At 43.2% G+C, this 4,265-nt stretch overlaps 1 protein-coding gene across 1 annotated transcript; it reads left to right on the top strand.

The window, feature by feature from the left end:
* The first annotated feature begins 260 nt into the window (after positions 1-260).
* LOC118640396 (disintegrin and metalloproteinase domain-containing protein 1a-like) lies at positions 261-2,735 on the top strand. Its single transcript, XM_036277298.1, has one exon. It carries the CDS (start codon positions 261-263, stop codon positions 2,733-2,735), a length of 2,475 nt encoding a protein of 824 aa, XP_036133191.1.
* Positions 2,736-4,265: the final 1,530 nt, after the last annotated feature.

Genomic DNA, 4,265 nt, shown 5'->3' with positions numbered 1-4,265 from the left:
TAGCCAGGAATCAATAAAGCTAATGCTACGGAAGGAAGCCACAGAAAAAAACTATCTGAAGGATAACAGAGAGATCAGACAGACTAGAAAGGACAAAGCCATAGGTAGGCAGTTGCTCTTGGAAGTACGCAGTAGGTACCTTTATGCACCCAGCATACATCTGGAGCTAATACCTGTGACTAAGGGTCTGGGTGTCAAGGATCACTGCTGCTGATGGACATAGGTCATAGGCCCTGCATCAGCCACTGATCAACTAGGGGATGTCAGTGGCCACCTCTGTGAGGGACTCTGCCTCCTCCTTGTCTTCTCTACAGAAGAACCACATGGGTATGTATAAGACTAGTGGAGTGCTTCAGACTTGGGCTCCCCAGATGAAGGGCTTGAGGCTGGCACTGGTGCCAGGATCTTCATGTGTCAGGTTGGGGATCACACTGATGCTGGTACTGAGTTTACTGCCAAGCTTGTACTGTGACCTGGGTTCAGCACATTACTCTTCCTTTGAAATAGTCATCCCCAAGGCTCTGACAGTTGAGGGAAGGGAAGAGCCAGTGGAAAAGGCATCTTACGTGATATTTATGCAGGGCCAGAAACAGCTGATCCACCTGAAGGTGAAGAGAGACTATTTTATCAATAACTTTCCAGTCTTCAGCTACCACGATGGCATCCTGGGACAAGAAATACCCTTAATCTCACATGACTGTCACTATGAAGGCTACATAGAAGGAGTCCCGGGTTCTTTTGTTTCTGTCAACACCTGTTCAGGCCTCAGGGGCATCCTGATCAAGGACGGAATCTCCTACGGCATCAAACCCATAGACTCTTCAGAACGGTTTGAACATGTGTTGTACACCATGGCACATCAAGCTCAAGTCTCCTGCAATGTCACTTCCCAAGACAGCCAAGTGGTGTCCACCAGCCGGCAACAAGGGAGCAGGAAGCCTCGCGGCCTACAGGTGCTGTCCTACTTGCAGTCACACACCAAGTACGTGGAGATGTTTGTCGTGGTCAACAAGCAGCGGTTCCAAATGTGGGGCAGTAACGTCAATGAGACGGTCCACGGAGTAATGGACATCATTGCCCTGGCCAACAGCTTCACTAGGGAAATCAACACAGAGGTGGTGCTGGCTGGAATGGAGATTTGGACCGAGGGGGACCTCATAGAAGTCCCAGGGGACCTGCAAGTTACACTCAGGAATTTCAATAGCTGGAGACAAGAGAAGCTCCTCCATCGTGTGAAGCATGATGTTGCCCACATGATTGTTGGACAGCATCCTGAACGGGGTATGGGGCAGGCATTTCTCAATGGTGCCTGTTCAAGTGGTTTTGCAGCAGCTGTCGAATCCTTCCATCATGAAGATGTCCTCCTGTTTGCAGCGCTCATGGTCCACGAGCTTGGCCACAACTTGGGTATTCCGCACGACCACTCGGCCTGTATTTGTAAAGGTAAACACCTCTGCCTCATGTATGAAAACATCACTAAAGAAAGTGGCTTCAGCAACTGCAGCTCTGACTACTACTACCAGTTCCTCCAGGAGCACAGAGGGGCCTGCCTGTTTAACAACCCTCAGCACATAGACCGCTTGCGTAGGGCTAACAAATGTGGTGATGGTGTTATTGGTGATAATGAGCAGTGTGACTGTGGTGCTGCTTGTGATAATAGCCCATGCTGTTTCTTTAATTGTACTTTGAAGCCTAATGCAGTATGTAGTGATGGACTTTGTTGTTCCTATACCTGCGAATTTCAACCAGAAGGTGCCACATGTCGTCAGTCTAAGGGAGAGTGTGACCTCCCAGAGTATTGTAATGGTACCTCTGAAAATTGTCCCGAAAATAGATACAAGCAAGACGGTACGCTATGTGACTCATTTTACTGTATAAACGGTGTGTGCAGGAACCCTAATGATCAGTGCAGTGAAACTTTTGGGGAACTTTCACAGTCTGCTCCACACGTTTGTTATGAGCTGATTAACAGCAAAGGAAACCCGTTTGGAAACTGTGGCCATTCCAATAAAGGTGGCTCACAATATACTAAGTGTGATTCTGAGAATGTGATGTGTGGAAAAATTATATGTACAAATATTAAATTAGTACCAAAGCTCAAAAGCAGTTATTCAGTGATCCAGATTCCTTATCAAGGTGGGTTCTGCTGGAGCATGAATTCCCTAAACACTGGTGCTACCTCTTCTTCTGAAGATGTGCAGTATGGCACAGCTTGTGCCCCAAAGAAACTCTGTAAGGAGAACTCCTGCATTGATGATGATGTTCTCCAAAATGACTGTGATCCACAGAAAATGTGTAATGGGAAAGGATTTTGCAACGATAAAAAGCACTGCCATTGTAATCGTGGCTATGCACCCCCAGACTGCAAAAACCCTGGTGAGGGCGGTAGTGTGGACAGTGGTCCCCCTGGTGAAGAAGCGCCAACTGGAGGTGGAAGTCACAGCACTAGCATGCCTATGAAAGATGAACGGGATTTCCACAGACTGATCTTAGCATTCTTAATACTTCTTTTCATAATGTTAGCAGTTTTGACTATTATGTGCATTGTTTGTAAAAGTGCACAAGAAGAGGCTGCAGAAGAGGCTGCAAAAGAGGCAATGGAAGAGGAAAAAGAAGCAGAAGAAGAAGAGGAAGAAGAGGAAGAGGAGGAGGAGGAGGAGGAGGAGGAGGAAGAGGAGGAAGAGGAAGAAGAGGAGGAGGAAGAAGAGGAAGAAGAAGAAGAACCAGAGGAATAAAAGAAGTAGTGGGAGAAAGTCAAATATATGAAACACCTCACGCACTGAACAGGAAGTAGAGGTTCAGTGACACAAAGGTGAAGTGGGAATCGATAGCTCCATGGCTCTGACTAGGATTATCCAGTCTACAAAAATACACTAACTGGGGAAGAGGGATACTCTCACTTTCATTATTCATTTTAGTAATTAAGGTTTTATTTATTTAAAATAGTAAATATTTTACTACCCTTGTTTTTACACATTTCATTTGAATTCTTCACATGCATCTTCTAACATCAATGTCTTCTTGTCTCAGGCCAGTTTTTGCAATCACCACACACTTTTTCAGGACAGGCCATCTTTCATCCAAGCTGTTTGATATATACTATTTTATGTGCCTGCATTTATTACTGTCACCTGGGTTTTTATTTCAAGTAGCAACTACCTATTACGTGAGGGCAGTTGTTTATGTGACCGATTGTTCTAATTGTTCTTAATATAAATGTATATTAAGAAATGAGTTTTTAAATACAAAAATAAAACCCTATTGTGATTAAACATCTCTTCAGATTCCATGTGGTGTAGTTACTGAGTCCGTTTTGTTCTGGACTCTGTGGGAGGGACTATAACTGATAAAGTGGAAGACCCTGACTGCCCCAGGGTCGAGAGGCCAGTGTTGAAGTCATTCACTTTTCAAAGCTGACAGACGTGTAACGTGATTTATGCATATTCAGGTTATTACTTCCAGTATTTCTAGGCCCCTCCTATAGCCGTACTCCCTTTTTACCTAAAAGATTTTTATTTTGGAGAAGTTTTCATAGTCCTTCCTCTTTACTAGTCTTCCTGGGATGAATTCCAGTCATCCAGCTATCTCATGTTTCATTAGTATCAGCCAAGGTTAGAAAACTAAATTTATACTAATTTTATAACAGTACAGAGGCCCTTTCACAGTGCTTAGTACATATATGAAACTAAAATTTTGTCTTTTCTATTTTTCTTTTATTTATTTATTGAAATTACGAACTTGTTGACTGATATCAGAAGGAACCTCTCCAGATATAGGTAGCAGAGCTTTGGAGGCTGTAGATACTTCTCTGTTAAGAGAGCACAAAGCAGGTATAATAGTAACATTATTCATTATGTGCCAGGAACTTTGTTAAACACTTTACATTCATTCTCTTAATTTAATCCCCCCAACTGATTTATGAAACCTCCATTGTGTACATGAGGAAACAGACCAAAGAAAATTCTAGTAAGTCGTAGAACCTACACATCTCCAGAGGCATGACTCAATCTACAGTCTCCTCTACCTTATGAGTCTTTTCCTTTAGTAAAAAGTGATGAGGAAGACAATGTGCCCTTAATTGACCACCATTACGAATCTTCAACTTGTGTAGTTATTACTGTTAAGAATGTCTTTTCTCCTATTACATGCTGATAGCATGGAGTGGCTGGTTGCTATCTAATTCAGTACAGTGGGCCCAACACATTGTAGATGTTTAATAAATGTTTACCAAGTGAAGGATTTAACTAGAGCTAGCCTTAAAATAC

Source organism: Molossus molossus, unplaced genomic scaffold (genome assembly GCF_014108415.1).
Source record: "Molossus molossus isolate mMolMol1 unplaced genomic scaffold, mMolMol1.p scaffold_m16_p_22, whole genome shotgun sequence".
Taxonomy (NCBI): domain Eukaryota; kingdom Metazoa; phylum Chordata; class Mammalia; order Chiroptera; family Molossidae; genus Molossus; species Molossus molossus.
The sequence above is the reverse complement of the archived record's forward strand: the minus strand, read 5'-3'. Positions and strand labels throughout refer to the sequence as shown.

Coding starts and splice junctions, on each gene's coding strand:
- LOC118640396 (XM_036277298.1), top strand. CDS start 261: ATGTCAGTGGCCACCTCTGTGAGGGACTCTGCCTCCTCCTTGTCTTCT.